Raw genomic sequence first — 21,742 nt, 5'->3', positions numbered from 1 at the left:
GTTTCCCCAGCAAAGAGCCAAAACAATTAACACCCCTTCTCACATTTCTCTCCCCTTGGCCCCTAACCACATCAAAACCCGGGCCCACCCGTTGATTACCCACCCCTGAGAATGCCCCTGGGAGGGAGGGGGGGTGGGGGGGGAAGAGCAGATACTTGGCTGTTGTCTTTTGGATGGTAAGTAGTAAAGAAGACAGAATGCGTTGAAGGACAAGCGTCGGCAACAACGAAAGTGCCGTTGTTTCCGCAAAACTCTGCCCCAGTGCGGTAACACCTGCTTTTCATATCCACGATAAAGTAACCTCAAGACTTACCAACTATTTTTCCATTTTTGATCATACACCACACATTCAGCTAATGCAATCACTTCGCACCAACGAATCAATATTTATAATTACCTCAACTTTAGCAAGTAGGTGCACTCAACATCATGCACTGCTAATTACCCTACAAAATCTGTTTTGTGAGAATCTTTGTTTGGCTTCCACAAAACAATATTTTGACAACACGAAAAAGAAAAGAACATTCATGCTAAAGGCTGTATACATATCTTCAGTGAAATATTCCATCACTTTTACAAACACAATCATAAGTCGAAGCATAAAAAAATGAAGAAGTAAAAACTACTACAGTTGCCAATTACTCAGGTTGAAACAGCCTCCGAACTGAAGTTGGACCTGACAAAAATGTTCGTTTTGCTGCAAGTATCTGCAGTTTTGCAAATGTAGTCTGAAAATTAACGTTGGTGTTTTCGTGTCACACTTGCCCCCCCCCCCCCCCCCCCCCCCCCCCCCCCCCACTGTCTAAGAACGGAGCACCTTCTTTCCATCAATTGCTATCCGGGCAACGTGTGAGTGACTTAGTTCTGATTACTTAGCCCATTTCTATCACTACACCACAGAGTTAGCGCATTAGCTATGATTACACGCCCAAAGTTGAATCCCACAATTTACAGAGCAACGCTGTGTTGTTATTAAAATTGCCAAGTGTTAGCTTATGTGTTTTGTAACATTCAGGCTAGCATAATATATTGAAACGTAAAGCATTGTAGGGTATATAACTAGCAAGAAGCTTGTCCTCCGATGGCTTTTCACTTAATCTGAAGACGACCTTCACAGCGACATGACACTAAGCGAGGCGGTGACTTTGCACGAGCCCCGTGGCCGTCTTGGCCGTCCAGAAGACTTTTCGCCCGCAAGCTAGCTGGTTGCTGGCACCTTTTGGAAAAGCCCAACTCGTTGGGAGATACTCCAGCCACCGGATGCTTTTAGAAGATATATTATTTGCGCCTCTAACAGATACGTAGATGTGTCGACATATACTCGCTGTAAGAAAGTATTTGCTTATTAGCTGATGTTGGAAGTCTTTTCTGAGCAGTAAGTGGACACGCCCACTGTTTGAGGGAACACCTCGATATATCTCTGTTTTGAAGTCTCAATTTGAATACTTTTTAGAAATAATTCATTTTCGCAAATCCAGTGGACAACACTTCTCTGACAAATGAGATTTTTTTGGTTGCATTTTACAGTGACTTTGAATTTGAAATCAAAACTTCAGTATTTTAATTTCACAATATTTTTGTCCATTAGTTTTTACAAATAGTTTTAAATTTCACAGGCTCTTGATGCTCTTTTAGGCTGACCACCGACACCATGTTTCTTTCAGCTCCTTCAACAACTATTCAATAGGATTTGCCTCAGAATAGTCCAATGTTTTGTTTTTCAAGTCTCTACTGATGTTTTTAGCTGTGTGTTTTTGGACTTGTTCCTGCTGGAGGACCCTTGACATGTATCTGGCACCAAGCTCTGTGACAATGACTAGCGCATTTCACTTCAATCTCCCTTGATCGTCTTTCATAATACAATTTTGTAATATCCTCCATGGATTTTAGACATCTAATACCAGATCCAGTAAACAGCACTAAAGCATAACTGCGCATCCAACGTGTTTCACAGGTGGTACAGTGTTCTTGTCTTTGTCGACTAACTTTTGATCGGTAAGGCAAGAGCTAATATGACTTGCCATAAGAAAAACTATATAAAGTATAGTGATATTTTTATTTTTATTTTTTTTTACCTTCATGTGTATACTGTGTAGTGATTTTCATGTGCTTAAAGAATTCGGAGAGGACCTCCTTGGGCTTTTCCCCGTGATGTGCCAAATCCCATTTTGTCAAAATTATTTTTTTTATTTTAACGTTTGAGTGAAAGCTTGTCTGTGGCCTTCATGTTATAGAATATAATTTAACCCATGTGAGAGAAAAAAAAAAAACAGTTTCAACTAATTAAAGAATCAATATTGTTGTCAGTGTTTCAATCAGCAAATGTTTTGATGAAAGAAGGGAGGGACTTTGGTGAGAAGCATGAACAGAGTCTGCCCGGGTTCTGCTGATGGGAACCAAGTCGGTGTCTTCAGCAAAAGCACTTCAGGAAAGTCCGCACGTTGCTTCTTGTTTTGATTTGACGAGTGCGGCTGCACATTTTTGAACGTACCGGGAACGGTCACTGTTCAACCATGTCGGCGTGACACACACACACAGTGCTACAGTATGTTGTAAGGCAGGGGTCTCGAAGTCATTTTGGTCGCGGGCCACGTTGTAGTTCTGGTTTCCCTCTGAGGGCCGTTATGACTGTAAAACCATGAAAACCTTAAACCGCCTCATCGTATTTCCACATGAAATGTATGAGCTACTTTTGGAGTCAGAAATCAAGGCTAATGGGGTTTTCGAACTATTGCTGTAGTTTGGGCACACAATATTGCTTGCAATATCTCAACGGTGTCATTTATGATATGACAGTTTGAAGTTTTAGTACAGGTTTGAACAAAAATCATGGAAGTTGATACTCATAATTTGCTTTCGCGGTCCACATAAAGTCATGAGGCGAGCCAGATCTGGCCCCCGGGCCTTGAGTTTGACACCCGGGAAATGATGTTCATCATGTTAATTACTGGTTGGATCCTGAGAGTTGAGCATTGACAATAATTGTATTTGGAACAAGGACTGTTCTAAGATAGTTGTACATTTCTCAATGGATTCAAACTGAGATATAGCAATCTGAATGTCATACTTTAAAAATACAGGATTCTTTCATAGGCAATCGATCAGATTGGTCTGGTGCTCACAACCTGTGGGGGATTTCTCAATGTATGTAGGTAGCCACTGCTATCATTTGCCGTGTTCCAATAAGCAGTCTCATTAAATTTCTTTGTTTTCCCACATTACTCAGCATCCAAATGCTGACAGCTTCGAAGGGAATTCAAATTGAAAAATTAACGAGGATTTGTCGCCGGGTCACTTGAAAATTGGCAATGATTTGAGCCGTTGGACAACAGCCATCCAAGTGTTTAGCCGTCAAGTGAACACTTTGGTGACCTTAAGAGACCCAGAATAGGCCTCTTTTATGAGGCAGGAAATTCCCAGTTTCCTCACCTGTAGGTGCGGCGCAGTTGTCCGCGTATCAAATATCCGAGTGCAACCCCACCGCTTCTCCGACTCGCACCCGCAGCTAAATCGTTTGGCCGCCGTGACCGCACGTCGCGGGCTCGGAGGAGCTCAGCGTGGAAGTATTTATGCGCGCTGCTAACGAGGGGACCGACGGGTTGTGTTGTTCAATTCATTTTCGGCTAATCTCCTCTCCTCTTTTGGTTTCAACACTTAATTTGATCATCTACGTGAAAGCCACAAAAGGGACATTCTGCGGATTCTTAACCTTTCCTCAACTTTGGCACTCCCAGAGGCAGGAAAGGAGTATCTTTCACCGCAGTTATTAGTTCACAGAGACACCCTTGACCTCTGCGGTGGTAGCCAACCGTCAACATAACCGCTGTTATTGTAATACACGTTGACTGCGACTTCTACTGGAGTCTGTGTTTTTGCTCGCAGGTCGTATCTTGCAGCCTGACTTCCAGCGTTATTAGATCAACTGGGAAAAACATCAAGCGTGTCAGTGGCAAGCTTGGACTTTTTCAAAACATTACGCGTGCAGTAGACACACGGTGCACACTTTCAATAAATCACCGCTCACATTTTTGCTCCACGTTCTTTGACAAACCGCGCACATTATAACAAAGTATTTTCTCACAAAAGAAAATATGTATTCTTCTCAAAGTTTAGACGACAACATTTTACACCCTGCAAAGTATAAGTCCTATAATATACTTGCAATAACTATTGTCAGGTAAATTTTCACGTCATTCATTTGTTTCATAATTAGCAACTTTTGTAAGTTTCTAAACAGTGCTGTGTTGGATTTCTTCCAGAGTAAAGAACAGACATATACTGTATTATTTATTAGATTGTTCAAGCGAGACGATGAAGTGAGAGCCGGTAAGTCGTATTCCACGCTGAGTACAGAAATAGAACAATTAGGCTGACTTCCACACTCACTGGATGTGGCCATTAAGGCATAACAGCTAATGAAGAGCCTCCTGTAGATTTACATGATAAAAATATCAGATATGAGGAGCCGCAGGATTTTCTGCATTGTCACAGACGCGATTACAGCCCAATCTTTAACCTGTGCATAAAAAAAAAAGGAGATTTCATGCAGATAGTAGCTGGAGGAGTGCTTTGATTAATCGCAATGTTATAGAAAAACCTGAATTTGCTCAGGTTTTGCTTTGTTTGTTTCTTCCGTATTTTATCTAAGTCCTGTATTTAAAGTTAGTTGTTAAATGTTGATTATAATGATTATTTTCTTTTGTACATTTATGACTTTTTGCATAGGTGTTACCAAACATTGCGAGCACAATGATCAATGTCATTTTGCATGAACGCAAAACTACTTGACATTTCTTTTCTCTTTATCCCTTACGAGAACCGGACCCCCCACGCCCACCTTTTTTTTTTTTTTCTCACCCACCTTCATATGTAGCCCCCCCCCCCACCGGCGCACATTTCCAGCGGGTTATCGCAATTGCCATTCCCCCTTCTTTCTGATGTGTTACCCAGATTACCATCAGTGCCCCTCAGATATTTTTTTAACAGATCCTCTGCGCTCTGCAATATCCACTCGGAGCCATCTGCTGCAGATCGGAATCTCCTGAATTCTCGGGCTTCAGTCGTGAACGGTATTAAGTCCACATCTAGAATACCCCTCTTTGACTTGCTATACGAAGCAAATGTACTCATAAAAAAAAAAAAAAAAAAAGTATATACAGGTAACTTTTGAAACGTGAGCATCTTCTCCAAAGCTGGATGTGCCAGAAGAGGGCAGAAAAGAAGAGTTTAATATCCTGCACTTTGGATTTCCTCCCCCACCCCCATCTGATAAAATAATAATAATAATAAACATTTCAAGACGGGGTAAAATATATAGCATGTACATATTTTCAGTTTTCGTAGAATAAATGTTTTATGCATTTAACGTGTCCATATAAGTTCATCTCTAAAACAATAAAAACGGCCAAATATGTTGAAAATATGCAGACATTTTTGTATCGTAAAGGTTGCTCAGCACATTGGGGGACTTTGCAGCTCGGTGTCTCTGCGTGTGTTTGACTTTGTCCCTGCAGCTTTTCCTCATTCCTCGTTTTTTTTTTTTTTTTTTTCCAAAGCAGCGCGAGAGAAAGAGGGGGGGGGGGCGAACGTGAAGTGGCTCTGCTGTTACAAAGGACAACAACAATCTGCTTTAAATCCACTAAACACACACACACAGATGGAGAGAGAGAGAGAGAGCAGGAAGAGGAGGTGTGTGGGGGGGGGGTTTGACTAAACCATTAAGAAATCAAAAGCAGTGGTCAATTAAAAATACAGCATACCATAATAATAATAAATTACAAAATAAAATAATATTTTAGGTGAGCAAGTTTCCGTTTGTCTTTATTTTTTTAAAAATATACTTTCTGTAAAACTATTGAAAAAGTTGAATTATAGAACGTCATGAGTGTTCAATGATAAAGGAATTCAAATGTTTTGGGGGAAACGAAAGTATTGAGTTCACGTTGAATTAAAGCAAAAATATATATATATATATTAAAGAGGTCTTTGAGTACAATTGAAATGTCTTCCAAATAAGTTCCTTCCTTCTTTCTTTCTTTCCTTCCCGTGACGAGTTTCTTCCCGTTGGTGTCCGACAGCTGTCAAATCGCGTCGACGGGTTGTCAGACAACAATCAAAGCCGTCGTCGAATGCGCTCTAAAGCTTCAACATTTAACATACAATAAGTCCAAACGCGGCTTGAGCGACAACGAGAGAGGCGAGGGGGGGGGGGGGGGGGGGAAGGGCAGAGAGAGAGAGAGAGAGCGAGAGAAGGAGGGAGGAGGCCTCCGCCAATGTGCGCCGACTCCATTTCCACGTTCTTTTCACGTTCACGTCGGTCCAAACGAGGAGGAGCTTGTCGGCTCAAGTCGAGGATGCCAATCAAAGCGTCAACTTCAAATTGTATCTGAGAGATCAGCCCGGAGACCTGAGTGAGGGCCAGGCGCGTCAGTCTGCATGTGCGCAATCGCCGATCACATCCCATCCGCGCGGACGCAAAAGACGCAGCGAGCTGAGATTCGACGCACTTTTCCTCTTTTTCCTCTTCGCGTCGCCTTCCGACCTGCACTGCATGCTCACTTTGCCTTCAACACTTTTTCCCCCGTGCAACTCATCTGCTTTCTTTTTCTTCTGGGTTTTTTCTTTTAATCTTCGAGGCCACTTTTTTTTTTTTTTTTTTTTGTGACGCGCAGTTTTGTGGACGTTCGGTGCACGTCGAGCGTCACCTCCGGCGGCGGAAGATGTCTTTCCCCCAGCTAGGCTACCCGCAGTACTTGAGCGCCTCCCAGGCGGTTTACGGGGGCGACCGGGCGGGAGTGCTGACGCCCTCGTCCCGGGGAGGGAGCACCGAAATCGGAGGCAGTCCGTCGGCCACCGCGGCGGCTGCGGTCACGTCGGTGCTGGGCATGTACGCCAACCCGTACGCGGCGGCGCACAACTACAGCGCCTTCTTGCCCTACACCAGCGCGGATCTGGCTCTTTTCTCGCAAATGGTAAGGAGTCGTGCAGCCTAGAGTGAGAGAGAGAAAAAAAATAAAATCAAATCATAATTAAAAAAAATAAAAAATACAACACTGACTTTAAATGTTCAGGATGAACGAAAGCCAAACAACAATTCCGTGATCGATTGTCTCTTCTGCCGCAAGCAGTTTTAATAATACTGTTAAATAATTGACGTGGTTACAAAACAAAATAATGTTTATTGTTTTAAGAATAATATAGTAAAAAATGGCCAGTAAATTACAGGATATTGTCAACTCTATATTTGTGCATATAATAGCTGCTGACAGCTAATCGAGTTAAAGTTATTGTAGAGATTGTACAAAAAAAATGTTGTCAAGTTGTGATGGATGTGAATTCATCATTTGACAAAACATGATTTAGTAATGATTGTCGACGTATAATGTGTGTTTTCGCTTGTGTGTGTTATGGGTGACTGTCACATTTTTTTCTTGATCAATATTCAAACGAAATAATTTTGTACCTTAAAAAAATCGTTGTGTCAATAGGTTGCATGAACCAAAAAACAAAAATTCCGTGTATAAATACATTTATAAAATGCTCGAGTTCATCTATAATTCATCCAAAATAAATTTCATAAAATGAAAACCCATTTAATAAAGAGGAGTAATTGCTGCATGTATATTTTTTTTCACTGCCTTGACACAGTTGGAGAGAACTTTTGAAGTACTCGTGGAAGTTTGTCGTGTCCAGTTTCGGGCAACAGTCTTCCACTGCATTTAGGAACATGTTGGACCTGATGCGTATTTTCTCGTGGAAATTTAATGAAGCGGCGTTCACGCACGTGCTACATTTGTGCATATTTGAAGGAATAATAAGAATAAGAATAACCAGGCCTGTGGTTACTCTTTCAAGGGATCCCAATATGATCTGAAGGACAGTCCCGGCGTCCACCCGGCCAGCTTTGCGGCTCACACCTCTCCTGCCTTCTACCCGTACGGTCAGTTCCAGTACGGGGACCCGGCTAGGCCCAAGAACGCCACGCGGGAGAGCACCAGCACCCTGAAGGCTTGGCTCAACGAGCACCGAAAGAACCCTTACCCGACCAAAGGCGAGAAGATCATGCTGGCCATCATCACCAAGATGACCCTGACGCAGGTCTCCACCTGGTTCGCCAACGCCAGGAGGAGGCTGAAGAAGGAGAACAAGGTGACGTGGGGCAGCAGGAGCAAAGAGGACGGCGAGGACGGCCATTTATTCGGCAGCGGGGACGAGACGGAGAAAAACGAGGATGAGGAGGAGATTGACTTGGAGAGCATAGACATTGACAAGATCGATGATAACGACTGCGATCAGAGCAATGACGATGACGACGATAAGTCCACAGACGGGGGCGCGAGGGACCGCAGGGGCGATGGGGACGCGGGGGCAGAGCTGGACGGCTTGGACAAGAGACGGGCCTTCGGCCTGCAGGGCCACGAGGCCTTGGAAAAATCAAAAGGATCCATCTCAGTTCTTGGCGGCTGCAAGGACAACGCGGACTCCGGAAACACCACCAGCACCACGACGAGAGTTCTGTCTCCGGACCGAGCCGGAGGCTTCCATTTGCCCTCGAACAATAAGCCCAAAATATGGTCTTTGGCAGAAACCGCCACGACCCCTGACTCTACAGCCCAGAAACCCACGTCCCCTTCTGGTACAGTGGCCCCCACTCACCCTCAGATCCAGGCCCACCCCGCCTTCCTCCCCAGCCACGGACTGTACACTTGTCAGATTGGAAAGTTCCACAACTGGACGAACGGGGCTTTTTTGGGTCAGAACTCCCTGCTCAATGTCAGATCCTTCCTGGGGAACCACCATCAGCACCATCAGCACCAGAACCACCACCACCTGGCGGCCCAGCAGCAGCAGCAGCAGCAGCAGCCGACGTCAGTGGTGGTGTCCCCGGTTGGAGCTGCGGCGGCCCTCAGTCAGGAGAGCAAGGCCTCAATGGACAGCCCCAAACACATAGGTGAGGTGGCAAAATCAAGCACTAAATCAAATCCAAAAAAAAAAAAAAAAATCAGAATCTTTATCATTCAAATCAGTTGCTCATGTACATCACGTGATTTCAATGTGTCCAACTGGCCTATATCCACCAGTCAGCCACATTGTGTAAATTATCAACGAATTATTCTTTTTTTTTTTCCAGCCAACAGTGTCTCTTATGGTAAATGAACGTCAACAAATTTTGCGTGTTTGCATACAGTTACGATACTGACAATATTAAAAAAAAAAAAAAAAGACAAAAGAAAATCCGGGGGGAAACCCTGCAAAGCAATTGATGATAATCAAGTGATTATTTCCTTTTAGAACACGAAAACGGTGTACGCTGTGATTCCCCCCCAACGCCAACCCTCAAGCCTTCTTTTCGGCCTCTTCATGACAGGTGAGACTTGTTTAAAAATGTTATTACGATTGTAATAATAATAATAATAATAAGTAGTATCTGCAAATGTGTATTTATTAAATAAAAGCTATTTGATACAATTTTACATCGCGGTAAATAAACAACACGCATTATTTATGGACAAATAAGGTGGGAGAATGGAAAAAAATAAATAAAACAACATGCCAGAAAGTCAAGCAAATAAAGCACAATTTGCTTTAGGAGTGACAGGGGTCTTGACTCTCATCCCACAGCCCCTTTAATTCCTCCCCCTGCGGGGATCGTGTGGCTACTTATCAAGTCACCGAGTAAAACGGGCTCTGTCTGGGCTGTGCTTTCGCTAAAGACCCCTGGGAGTCCCGGAGCCCACGGGAGCCCTCTCGCAGAGAGCGGCAAGAAAAAAAGCTTTAACTCTGTTTCAAGTACAAAATGCAACCCCCCCCCACCCCCCCAAACCTCCCCAAGCAAGCAGTCTCCTCCAGTCGGGCTGCACAAATAATATTTGGATTCATTTGAGCTCGGTTCGCACTCGGCCTTTCTGTTTTTTTTTTGTTTTTTTTTTTAAGGAAGACTGCTTTAGCATGACATTATTATTATTCTTTTTATTATTGCTATTATAAATGTAATCATCTTTCCCCCCCCCCCCCCCCAGGTCATCCTTGCCTCCTAACGCCAGAAGTCCACAAGACGCGACGCACCGGGTCCTCACTGCTCTCTCTTCGGCTTGAGTTTTTCTTTTCATTTCCTTTTTCTTGTGTGCGATTGAAAGGGAAAAAAGAACAAAGAAAAGATTCCAGCCCCTAAAAAAAAAGGACAACGAAAAAAATGATGAAGCAGCTTGCATTGAAATCGTTGCAGTCGCTAACGCGCAAACGGCGTTATTTGGTAATATCCTGTGGATGAAAAAAAAAAATGGATGAATATTTCCTCTGTTATTGTGCAGCCTATAATCGCGCCTAAAATGTTAATCGATCGCTCTCAATTGTACCCAGACACACTGGGACACTTTTGGTAGACTTTTTACTTTGTTATTATTATTATTATATTAATTATTATTCTATCTTGTGCTTATGGTGGTCTTTCTTTAATGTAAATATCATGTGATTTAAATTTGTAAATAGGAAGCGTTGAAGGAATTTGTCCAGATCGTATATTTTGCCTAATAAACTAAATATTGGAATTATAAGATAACGGAATATCTTTTTAGTCATTACGACAATTTTTTTTTTTCCTGGAGGGGGGAGGGGGTTGCTGGGAGATAAAAAAAAAAAAAAAAAGTGTGTGAGCATGCTTAATTTGATTCAAGTTTTGGAGGCACGAAGGCATTGAGGTGCTAATAAGTGTCCAGATGGTTGCTGCTGACAGAAAATGGACAGGAGCAGCTGGGAAGGTCATTAAGTAATAATATGGGAACGCCCAGCCCAAACAAAATCAAATGGTTAAAATCTAATCTGTCAGAGGGAGAAGTCGATTCCGAGATAAATTATTAATATTTCCCTTGATTTATTTATTTAATCGTGGGGGAGGGGGGCAGACTGACATTCTGTGCAGTGTTTGGGGTTGCTGGCCGTCCGGCTGATTGGGATCGTTCGACTATAAATCAACTTTTGGGGACGACAAACGCACGCGTTTGGCTAACCATAATTGCCCGATTAAGTCAATTTATATTGATTTTTTAAAAAAAATAATTATTCTTTTCTTATGGCGACATTGCGTTGCTTATATTGTTCTCCTACATTAATATCTGCCTCGCTTGAAAATATCTTTGTCAACCTTCTGGTTACCTGAAGTGAGCTGGAGCAGGATATTACGTGACAATCAGATTATTTTGTTTTTAAATCTTACATTCAAAATGAGCAGTTTGTGCTTTTGTTATAAGAAAGGAGACGAATAATAAACCGTTCCCGGGGATGAATGGGTTAAGTCTTCCGAAAGCACGTCCGTTTTGCAATATTGCAGCGACCTCTATAGGCAGCAGACGGAAACATTTTTTCCAACGTGAAATGTGCAATAAATCCTGTGACAGTACATGAGGATTAGCAACAAATTGCAGGAGTTACAATTTCACGTACGATGAAAATAATTCAACGGACTGTGTGTTTAAAAAATCCTCAAGCAACACATATACACATTAAATCCATGTAAAAATTCTATATTTTGTTTCCAAAGTCTATTGTGAAACCATTTCATGTGAACTTTATGTTTAAAGCCTCTTTGTTTGATATTTTCCTTACAACCTCTGATTAACAAAAATACTGCATCTCAAATTATTTTATGTCAAAACACATCACTATTTATGCAGCACTGTTAATGTTACCAGCCTTCTTTTGTTGTTTATCAAAAGTGGGCAAAGTTATCAAGAGAAATATGATGCCAAAATACATTAAATGTAGAATGCACATCACTGTTTATGCAGTACTCTAACTAGTCTTCTTTTGTTGTTGATCAAAAGTGGGCAAAGTTATCAAGAAAAATATTATGCCGAAATATATTACATGTAGAATCCCCAAAAATATAATATGAGTAGTTTAGTATTATACAAACACATTAATTACGATAACTAACAAACTAGCATTAGATATGGCTAAGTGATCATAATTATGGAAGCACTAACATACATATTCTTTGGAGACGCTGCTTTCTTGTGACTGCTGAAGTGAGCGGACTGGCTGTGAGGTCAAAAAAAAGGCGATGGACGTCTGTGTACATACATCTGCGTCGCTTAAATGGCTTTTCCATTTTTATTTTATTTTTTTAAACAAGGCCACGACGGCATTGAAAAAAATTGACAAAAAGCTCACTGAAGTTCGGCGGGGGTCATCCTGCTTTTGTAGTCGCCTTAAAACAAATATATGCCCAAAACGCAGCCCACGACACCAGGTGGAAAATGTGCAAACAGGAAGAACAGAGAAGGTAATAAAATGTCAACATAAATATTCATTTTTCACTTCACTTCTATTTCTTAACTAAACCCCAAAATCCGCTTGGATGCTCCCAAGTATAGGCCTGACTTTGTCGATGTCATTCCGGCCGAGTTCAAATTAGACTGAGACTAATGTCGTCAATTTCGGCAGGTTGATCTGAATTCCACCGACGCAGTCGATGGCGACAATATTCATTGAGCGCATCTTGCGTCAGAAAACGGCGGACGTGCACGTTTCACACTCGTGTCCTTCCCTTCGTGCCCCTCGAACACAGCGACGTCCTCTCGCGAGCCGCCTTACGAGGCCAAAATTAAATAACCTCTGTGCGTCCCATTTATTTCCTTTGTCGTCAAAGGGCCTCCGCTTTGAGCGAAGACGTTTGCTGCGGGCCATAATATTGTGTTCCCGTAATCTATACAAAATTATTCATTTAGTAAGCGACTTACGGTGGAATTGTGTAAGGCGTAATGAGCGGGGTCGGCGCTAATAATTAGGCTGTCACTTTCAGCCATTAGTTGCTTATACGCCCTGGGCCACAATACATGGAGGAAGAAAGAAAATGAAGCACAGGAATTTAAAAAGAGATATGGATTTAAATCAATATTTATTTCAAACACTTTGGGATTCGGGGCTGTAGACATGCATACAATTAACTATAATAGACTAAAAAGTACTGCTGGAATGTTTATCGAGTGAGATGTGTGTTGCGATGGCAAACGCCTTGAAAATATTTTAATTAGAGTAAATATCAACAAGGAAGTTGCCAATTATGACAACTATAAAAGAAAACAAGCGCAAACAAACAAACGAAGCCAAAGGGCGAGCGGAGCTGCGTGCATTTCCGCTCGAGGACTGACTGCTCAAGCAACGAGGAACGAAAACCCGAATTTGTTGCTCATCCCAAAAACAATAAAAACTTGTTGAGCTGAAAACAGTTTTGCATTCTTCCACAATAACCCCCCCACCCTACCGCCACTCACACCCCCACCACCCTCACTTTGCCACTGTCCTTTGTTGGCGAACAAGGGACCCCCCCCCCCCCCCCGCAACTGAGACGTATCATAGCGTGGCAATCCATTCATTTGAGGGAGGAATTGTGTTTGTGACAGAGTGCGAGGCAGGGAGACCGAAGGGGGTGGAAAGGTGACTGCGTGGGGAGGAAAGTTTATCACTGTCTTGTCTTTTTTGGCCGCACAACAGACTCGACCCCTTGTTGTCCAACACAAATGTGGCTCCCTCTCCCAATCCCCCCCCCCCCATCTCATTTGTCGATACTCAAGGATCCCCGCCCGTATCGTACCCCCGCCTCCCCCCTTTCCAATCCATTTATCTGTTTTCGCGAGTGCGCCGTGAGTTGAAGGCCGACCGACACAAAGGGTGTCGACAACGAGCGGCGAAAAGTTAGCTGCGGCCGATGCTACGGAGCCGCGATTCATATTTCGTCCCGCCTTTTACGACAGAACCGCGATCGAAGTTACGTTACGTCCAGATCCGTGTCGTGTTCTACCCTCTACTTTGCCTCGTTGGTTTTCCGACACAAATGGCACTGAAAGGGAAAGGATGCCTTGCTCACGGGCTTTTTATTCCCCAGATGCTCTACGCAATGTTTAGGAGTAACTAGTTACTTATCTGTATCAACATTGTGTAATTTCCATAGTTGTATTTCATTACATTTGTCACGGATGGCGTCGTGATCCGCTCGGCCAACATCGATTTGGGGAACGTGGGTTCTTTTCCCATTCAGTGGCGGTGTGAATGCGAATGGAAGTCCGCGTCTATTTGTGCCCCGCGACTGACTGGCGACCAGTTCAGGGCGTAGTCCGTCTTTCACCCGAAGTCACCTGGGATGGGCTGCAGGGCCCCGCGACCCAAACTCAGATGAAAATGGACGGATGGATGTATTTCATGACATTACCGAGAGAAAATGTGTCGCTTATCGAAATCAGAGTTGCTTTGGAAACTTCAGATGATTACAGTTTCAATTGCATTTGAAACAAATCCGGATAAGCTGAGATCCCGCCGCCCCATATTAATTTCCTCGTTCAAAGGATGACACTTGTGATTGGCTCTCACTGGTCACGTGTCCCTCCGCTGAAGCCTCCCAACTTGTCTTTCATCGAAATATGTGTCGTGGTCTCCATTTTTGTTGGGTTTCTTTTGCGTGGTGTTTTTCCACATCACCTGTTGGCGTTCAACCTCCTCCCTTGTTTTGACCAATCAGCTTCCTCCAGCCACCGGTGTGTTGTCCAGGTGTGCCTCGTGGTCTCTTCAATGTGTGTATTTAACTCCCTGCTTTCTTTCAGTTCTTCTCTGTCCATCGGTTCTTGATGTCCGTGCCCAGGCGATGATCTGGCCGTGCTACGTCTCGTCTTGTTTCCAGTTTATCTTAATTTGAGGTCTTCTTTGTTACTTTGATTCATGGTTGTTGGACTCTGTTTAGATTGACGTTATTTTCAATGAAATTTATTTTTTGGGGAGATTCCTAGACTCCTACCTTGCCCCGCCTCTTCCCTGCACTTGGGTCCTCCGTGGCTTTGCGTCGCCTTCCTTGCTTTCACTCCCACCGACCGTGACAAGATGACATCCAAGTGCCACTTTCTGGCGCTATTCAATATTTTGTCCGAATTGGAGTTTTTGTTCCACTTTTGAACACATACAAAAAAAAAAAAATAATAAAATTATTTTTTTTATGGAACCTTGACTCATCTAGTTTGTCAAACAAAGCCATATTTACTATATCTCGCACATTTGTCATTTGGTCAATCTGTTTTTTCCACATGCTGTACATTTGTAGTCTAAAATACATTACATATTTCCATTTCATTACGTGATGTGATCAGTTGGTGATTGGTGTAAAATTCAAACATGTGGTGAATTCCGAAATAATGATCTATGCTTTGAGTCCACTTTTACCAAGGAAACATTTTTGATGTATTTGTTCCAAGTTTGGAAAAGTCACCAAAGTACTATCAAATGCAATCATATTTGTCGGAGAAGAAAGTTGAAATAGTTACACTCCCGTTACATTTTCAACAGGGTAACTTGTAAATGCAACCAACTCCGTTCCCAAAGGCATCTTCCCAACAATAACAGACGAACTGGTCGCGATGGCGGAGGTCGGAGAGAATGCGCGAGGGCCTCTCGGCACGGCTGCACTCAAACACAAATAGAAACGCGGTGCTGGTACTCGCCCGAGCGCTCGTTCGACGACTCACTGACAACTCAACAACCCGTGTAGACCCTTGCAGACACGAAAACCTGGCCTGGCATCAAGATACAGTACACTCGAAAATGAGCGCGTGGTTGTATTTTTACGTACACGGCCACTGAAAGTGATGTTGTCATGTGTCGATCCTGCAAAAACGCCCTCACAAAGCAAGGCAAGGAGACGAAAGTTTTCTCCGTCTCAGTTGAACATTCTTTCTGACTCCAAATCAAGAACAAAACAATCTTTTTTTTTTTGTTTGTTTGTTTTTTTTCTCCACACTTCAATGACGGTTATTTGGCAATGTGCGAAAAATACCGGTGCATTAATTAGTTGGCCTAATATCCCAAATATTCTTCTCAAATGTGACGTCGAGTTGAATTCTATTCTATTTCCAGACCTCGGTTAAACACGGAGGTTCATTATCAGCTCCTTGTTGTCTGTTGTTTAAAAGGAGCCCTGACAGTCCGTGCGGTCTTGGCATGTTCCGATTCCCGCGATTCGGCTCGAGCTTCTGCTCCGTTAATGACTCCGCCGAGCAATTAAAGCGAGTCTGCTGCGAGTTCTCTTGCGCGATCTGGATCGGCACTATATTTAGGGAAGCCAGAACGGATTGTCAAACATCAACACAAACAACGCAGAAAAGACGGGCGCATGCACACAATATTGTTCCATTGTTTTGGAGGATCCGAATTATTTTTGCCGTAATGCCTTCATTACCCATCAGTATGGATGATGTTCTTCAGAGAGGGGGGGAAGGGGGTTAGTAATAATGGAGATATTTATAGCTAGTCATTGTCTCCTTGTAATTATACTCATAAAAAGTGAAGTTTTTACATTTGGCGTTTGTTTCAAAACATCAATTAGACAGACGGCATTGTTGTTGCGGTCGCTTTGAAGTCGATCCCCTCCCCAAAAAGTTTTTTTTTTTTTTTTTTTTGTCTCTGTGATCATACTTCCCTTTATTAGGAGAGGGCTCGTTTCACAATGTTCTCTCAATCTTGGAGGGATTACAGATGCAGTTTGACATTGCTAATATGGCGACAGACATTTGATTCTTACATGTCATAAATAATGCACGTTTGCGACGCCAATCTATAGGTTGGCTTTCAAACGCTTCGGTTTGTGTCATCCAATTAGGTTAATAAAGAGCTAAGCTAACGTTTTCACATGAATAAGTAAGGTGAAAATGATGTTTTTAATCTGTGACGAGGAATCCGGGAGCCCGGCGCCCCCTTTTTCACCCCGTGCAAACTCTTTCTCAGTGACAGATTATTATTATTATTTTTTTTCCCCTGCCTTCCTTTTCTGATGTTATGCCATTGTGGTTTGGGCTAATTCCTGGGGCTGTACAAAGTGGAGTGAAGCCATCTGAAGTATCGTGCCACAGCTGCGGCTAACGCGCAGGAATTTTCATTTCGTCGAGGATGCGGCTCCTGCTCGGAACGCTCGGAGCACATGTGTTGTGCAGAAGGTGACATCCAGTGCAGCACGGCACAGTTTGTCCGTATAGAATCAAATGTTGTTTTTTTCGTTTTTTTTTTTTTCCCCTCTCAGACTCTCTGCGACTATTTTGCCTTCCACACCAAACTTAGTTGTGTACAGTTGTAATTTGCAATACGTTTGATTTGATACATTTTCTTTTTTGCTTCTTGATACCTTAAATACCTAGATCACAATTCCCATGTATAATTTTAATATTAATTATTTATGTACTTTGGCCCGGCACAATGGCTCAGCTGGAAAGCGTTGGCCTCACACTTCTGAGGTCCCAGGTTGTGTGGGTTTCTTCCGGCTGGGCACTCCGGTTTCCTCCCACGTCCCAAAAAACATGCAACATTAATTGGACGCTCTAAATTGCCCCTAGGTATGATTTTGTGCATGACTGTTGTCTGTCTACATGTGCCCCGCGATTGGCTGCCAACTGCCTGTTGACAGCTGGGATAGGCTCCAGCACTCCCCGCGATCCCTCGTGAGGATAAGCGGCAAAGAAGACGGATGTACATTGGTACAATGTCATAATCTCATTAAACAGCTCCAGTAGCAAGACTGTGGTTAACAGTTAACAGGGTGGAGAAGTAAATTGATGTCCGAGGGGTCAGATAACTAATATCATACCATAGTTAATATTATAATATAAATTTTTTGATCTAAAACAAAACATGAGTTGTATTGTTTTCACTGAAATTGAAATCCACAGATTTCTTGGTAAAAGTTTGCTTCAGTTGATCATAACGGACCACGGTGATGATTTTAAGGCACAAAACTTATGAAAAAGACAGAGGAATTATTACCATTCCATTTTCTTCATGAGGATGATAATAAATGATCCTCAGTCCACAACACCACAATGTCTGTGTTTCATCTTGCAGGCCGGATCGTGCCCGCTGGAGGGCCGTTTTTGGCCACCGTGCCGCATCTTTGTTAAGGCTGGTGTAAGACATTACTCAATGAAAAAGAGAAAATTCCCCGCTCTCCAGAGCTGTTTAAATCAGTCCAACCGTGTGATTTTAGCCACTAAAGGAACGTTGTAAATCTAAATGACCACCACCTCGCCGAGAGGAAACCAGCACCACATCCGCATGCCAGTTATGAATTATTTCTTCTGCCAGGAAACTTAAGATGTATGACACCAACCGTGGCCTCGCCCGGAGCAGACAATTACGATGTCAGATGCTGTCACCCGGTGTACTGTAGCTAGTACATCCAGTGCCGGGTCACCTGCCGGTGCTGAAACACAAGAAGAGCGGGACAAGGGCACAATGCGTTGGAAATATCACTTCACAAGAGGCGCAAGAGAACAGCCATCCGGGCCACGTCGCACTGATACCATTTGCCTCCGCTTGAACCGGAGGCTCTTTCTTCACGCCCGACGTCGCCCCTGTACAGTGCCCCGTGTAATGTCCCCCCCCCCCGTCACAATGCCGCGGACTGCAGAAAGTTGCAACAGAAGCCAGCCACGTCAAATATTAACCGAAAAGCTATCCAGCAGAACAGGTGCGTGTCATGCAAATTCAGCGGGGCAAGGCCGACTTTTATTCTCCCCCAAGGATCCAGTTTGTGATCTTCAGAGTAAATCATTTCTGGGAAACTATGCATTGGGATGAGATTGTCACAAGAGCAAAGATTTATGATCGGCATAAAAAAAAGGATCCGAATAGCGCCGACGATGAGAGAATTCACCACAAATGTTTCTACGCTTTGCACGCATTCATTTACGTGGAGTGGCGCTTTCGCTTTAAGAAGCAAGTTTATTTTCTTCCACAGCACACTCGTAAGTCAAAACGCCCATCAGCCTGTTTCATTTCTTTACCCACTGAAATGAATCCGCAGGCTGTTCGCTCATTCGACCGACGAACTAAAATGTTTGCATTAGTGATTTTTGATTAGGGAAAATAACGCACTGTAGTATTGTACTCTATGTAAACATAGTGTAATACAATTATTTAGTAGTCTAAATGTATTGCTTCCAAAAATCGTCCAAACCACGGGTCGTACCTCGAAAAACCCTGAGGTTAGGTCTCTTGTATATCGAGGCACCATTGTATGGATCAATTTTTCAGGGAATCAATCTTTTCGAATAGAACTCGCGATGGCCAATGGATATGTCGCAGTCGGCCCATTTCTGTGGAAACAGCAAACACGTAACGGTTGCGTGTTGACAAAATAGTTTGTTTACAGTCTTTTGACTTTCAACGGCGGTTGGATTGAACTGCGTAAAATCAGGCCGAGTCCAAAGCGCTCAGCTAATATATTCGAATGGGAACCCTCACAAAGGGCCGGCGGCCATACGTGACTTCAGACTTTTGTTCTCAGTCGATATAAAATATGTATGAAGGGTGTGATTAAGACCATGTGAACAAAGGCTGTCTTCCCGGGCAAATCATGTTCACATCAAAGTTTGAAAATACATTTCCACATCTTGAGGAAATGCCATCGCTTTCTCGCCGTGATGCGTCCGAGCACATCTGTGGCCAACGCTGTCCAACATGTGGTCAGCTCAGCTTCTTCTTGCTTTCTTCGGCGAGAACAATGCCAACAGACCCCTTGAGTGAGTGCGCTACAATGTACGCTACAGTAGGAGGGACGCGCTTCTTTATTCCTTCATCAATGGCGCTCTTAAATCCATTGTGGAGCATATTTCTTTGGACTTGGAAATACTTCCTGTTCCCCAAAAATATAAGAAATAGAAACAACCTGTTCGCATGAGACTATATCGATCAACAATTTGAGTACCGTGGTCAAAGTATCATGATTAAAAAATAATAAATGCTTCAGAAATACATTTCAGCAGGATTACCTCTTTTAATATCAAAAGGTTAACAAAAATAATGCACACCAATGAAGAAGAGGCAATATAAGACAGACACTTTATGCTGATGCTCGAGAACACGATTGTCAATTTGCTGTTTACCTTGAAGTCAACTCACTCACGTTCCTGGTAAAATTGTAAATCTTGCCGAAAGCAGCCCTTCTTTTGGAAGAACTGTCGGTAAAAAAAAAAAAAAAAAACTGCACGATCCCAAGTCAGCTTCAGCTTAAGCGGTACAGAAAGTGGATGGGAGCAATGTTCAATCAAAAACAAAATATTGACAAACGTGACTAGCTTGGGGATAAACAGTTCAACATGTATTTCCATGCCAAGCGGTTCTCGTTCAAGTCCTTTTTGAAGAGAAGAGGAAGAGACCGTAGTCTTCAGTCTGTACTTAAGAGTATTTATCACTGCTCCACCAATAGAGAAAATGCTCTTTTTTTTCTTTTTTTTTTGTCCATCTAATGAAAACCATTTGACTCGCTGAAGTGCTATTTACAGTTACTAAGAGCTATTTTACAGAACTTCACGCAGATGTTTGGTTTCCAACATCGGCAAGGATGAACATCGCTAAAAGCAACTTGATTCATGCAAAGCCCAAAAACTTTCTCGTGACCTAAAAGTGAGCAAAAAGAATTTGCCTCTGTGGAAGCTTATTGAAAGCAGTGAACTGGCAATTTGCAGAAGGAATTTGTTTAGTGGTAACAAACGATACTTTGGTGTCACTGGGATGGTTTGACTGTATTTTCAATGCAAGAGCGGCCTTTGAAATCCTCTTCAAAAGGCTTTCAATGCCAACAGTCGGTACGTGGCAGGGCCACCGACAACTGGACTTCTCTCGACATCCAAGTTCTCAGCGGGCCGTCGTCCGCATGCTATCGGCTTGCCCAAAGTTGCTTCCGAGTCAAGGGTGCGGTTGGAGAGGAGAGGTTGCTAAATTGTTGGCCAGGGAGGGGAGGGGCGTCTCCGTCCGGCCTTGCTCACCTTGCCTTTCGCACACGAATCCTTCGCTTAAGTCGTGAAAGCGCTCGCTGAGAAAATCTTCATGAACTCCCGGGTCTGTCGGCCACGCTCGTGCTGTTTCAAAACCTGCCAGCGTAACAGCTGTCTTCGGGCTCGGCAGCGGATAAAGCGCTCGGAAGTGGCACGGCTTACACCGTGGGCCGGGTCTTTATGAGCGGCCCTCCTGTGCGGCGGCCGCTGCTGGGGCTGTTAATTGGCACGCTCTGAAGTGCCGTAAGTCTGCCCTTCATCAGACTCGGGCAGAGGCGGCGGGGGAAACGCAAATGTTTATCCGAGATTCGCTCTTTGTCCCCAGATGCCTGCAAAACTTTTTCTGACATAAAAGTCTTTGGGGTCAGGTTCTGTATTTGGTTTTTGTCCGTTCTCAGGCTCAGGAAGTTTGCCAAATACAATTAAAAACTTACAGATGTCTCCAATTTTGGCCTTCTTGCATTGTTAACCAAAGCACGAGTGGCGTCAACAGAACTCCCCTCAGCAGCAATGCGGCCAATCAACATTGCAAAGTGAACTCAAGTACTGACACTGATGAATTTGATTTATTGATAAAGCTCACATCATTCAGTGAAATTTGTTTCCCTAACCTTAATTAACTTGTTAAAATGCAATCATTCTGCAACCATCTCCATCTCTACACCCGAAGTGCCTGGCAAGACACATCCATCCGTCCATTTGTTTTTTTTGAACCGCTTATCCTGACGAGGGGTCGTAGCTGTCATCGGGCAGGAGGCTGGGTACACCCTGAACTGGTCGCTAGCCAATCGCAGGGCACGTGGAGACGGAGAACAGTCGCACTCACAATCACACCGACGGGGCAATTTAGAGTGTCCCATGAATGCACGTTTTATCGAGGATGTGGGAGTACCTAAACATCTGAAAAGAGACTTTCTGACTGAAAACTGACATCAAAAGCG

At 43.4% G+C, this 21,742-nt stretch overlaps 1 protein-coding gene across 1 annotated transcript; it reads left to right on the top strand.

Moving 5' to 3' along the window:
• The first annotated feature begins 6,273 nt into the window (after nt 1–6,273).
• Nucleotides 6,274–10,420, top strand: irx1a (iroquois homeobox 1a). The gene is made up of 4 exons (XM_061820502.1): nt 6,274–6,971; nt 7,855–8,950; nt 9,292–9,367; nt 10,020–10,420. The coding sequence occupies exons 1-4, from the start codon at nt 6,720–6,722 to the stop codon at nt 10,093–10,095; spliced, it is 1,500 nt and encodes a 499-aa protein (XP_061676486.1). The 5' UTR covers nt 6,274–6,719; the 3' UTR covers nt 10,096–10,420.
• The last annotated feature ends 11,322 nt before the right edge of the window (nt 10,421–21,742 follow it).

Source organism: Syngnathoides biaculeatus, chromosome 5 (genome assembly GCF_019802595.1).
Source record: "Syngnathoides biaculeatus isolate LvHL_M chromosome 5, ASM1980259v1, whole genome shotgun sequence".
Taxonomy (NCBI): Eukaryota; Metazoa; Chordata; class Actinopteri; order Syngnathiformes; family Syngnathidae; genus Syngnathoides; species Syngnathoides biaculeatus.
Note: the sequence above shows the minus strand (reverse complement) of the source record. Positions and strands in the feature narration are given on the sequence as shown.

What these genes read in the sequence shown, in the direction of transcription:
- irx1a (XM_061820502.1), top strand. Translation starts at nt 6,720, where the DNA reads ATGTCTTTCCCCCAGCTAGGCTACCCGCAGTACTTGAGCGCCTCCCAG. An exon ending in GGACAGCCCCAAACACATAG is followed by an intron (nt 8,951 to 9,291) that starts GTGAGGTGGCAA and finishes ATTTCCTTTTAG; the next exon opens with AACACGAAAACGGTGTACGC. An exon ending in TTTCGGCCTCTTCATGACAG is followed by an intron (nt 9,368 to 10,019) that starts GTGAGACTTGTT and finishes CCCCCCCCCCAG; the next exon opens with GTCATCCTTGCCTCCTAACG.